The sequence below is a fragment of the Phaethon lepturus genome, unplaced genomic scaffold, assembly GCF_000687285.1.
Source record: "Phaethon lepturus isolate BGI_N335 unplaced genomic scaffold, ASM68728v1 scaffold20414, whole genome shotgun sequence".
NCBI classification, from domain to species: Eukaryota; Metazoa; Chordata; class Aves; order Phaethontiformes; family Phaethontidae; genus Phaethon; species Phaethon lepturus.
Window position 1 is genome coordinate 6,670 of NW_010537229.1, and position 1,145 is coordinate 7,814.

Consider the following 1,145-nt stretch of genomic DNA (forward strand, 5'->3'; position numbering starts at 1 on the left):
AGCAACTACGCACCGCACAGCCGCTCGCTCGGCCCAGCCTCCGCAGGTGGGATGGGGAAGAGAATCGGAAAAAACAACCTCATGAGCTGAGAGAATAACAGTTTAATACAACAGCAAAGAAAGAGAAAATAATAATAATAATAATAATGTTACTGATAAAGGAATATACAAAAGCAAGTGACGCACAATGCAACAATTGTTTATCACACGGTGATCAATAACCCATCCCTAAGCAGCAATTCCCACCCCTCGGCCACCTCCAATTTTATATACTGAGCATGAAGTTATACAGTGGGGAATATCCCTCTGGCCAGGCTGGGCCAGTGTCCTGGCTGTGCCTCCTCCCAGCTTCTTCTGCACCTCCCCGAAGGCAGAGCAATGGGGAGCTGAAAAGTCCTTGACTTCATATAAGCACTACAACTACGTAGCAACGACTAAAAATATCAGTGTGTTATCAGAATTTTTCTCATCCTAAATCCAAAACGCAGCACTGTACCAGCTATTAGGAAGAAAATTAACTCTATCCCAGCTGAAACCAGGACACTGGAGCACCGGTCTGGACTTTCCAGCCACCCCGCCTGGGGCTTGGCAAGGGACAGGCTGGTGTGGGGACAGAGCCTGCTTTGACCGTGAATAACCACATCGTGCTTTATACAGAGCAGTGCTGGTGCTCTCCCGCCGGCTCTCCGCTGGCGAGGAGGGTGCGGAGCAGGGAAGGGTGGTGGTGGGTCCCTGCAGGGATGGTGGCAGGTGGCTCTGGAGGGGCTGCAGCCTGTTGTGGCTGTCTGGTGCTGGCAGCCTGCAGGTGAAAGCTGGTGGCTTTGCCAGCCAGGCGCCCTCCTCAGCTTAGCAAGGCATGTGGCTTGTGCCCATCACCGCGGCATCAGGGCTACAGAGGACAAGCAAGATCCGCTGCCCTGCCTGGGTGTGGAGGAGCTCATCCATCCGTCCGGAGGGTGAACATGCTGGGTGCCGGGCCTGCTGCCCAACCGCAGCCCGGCGCCCACACCAAGTCCCTCTCTGCGCTCTGGTGTGCCCCCCAAGCACGCGTCCGGGTCCCCAGGGTGCTGGGGAAGGGCAGCTCCCGGCTGCGCTACCCCGATGCCCCACGGATGCTCCAGAGCATCCGCGTGACGGTGGGGAGG

The 1,145-nt window shown here is 56.3% G+C and overlaps 1 protein-coding gene across 1 annotated transcript in view; it reads left to right on the plus strand.

Moving 5' to 3' along the window:
- The window catches only part of PARP3 (poly (ADP-ribose) polymerase family, member 3), a gene marked incomplete at its 3' end in the record, with an annotated part of 5,159 nt that extends 4,023 nt beyond the window's left edge, over positions 1-1,136 (plus strand). The window contains exon 10 of the mRNA XM_010286439.1: positions 1,045-1,136. Within this exon, the coding sequence (XP_010284741.1) occupies positions 1,045-1,136 (92 nt within the window). The remainder of the gene's footprint in view (positions 1-1,044) is intronic.
- Between the last annotated feature and the right edge of the window lie 9 nt (positions 1,137-1,145).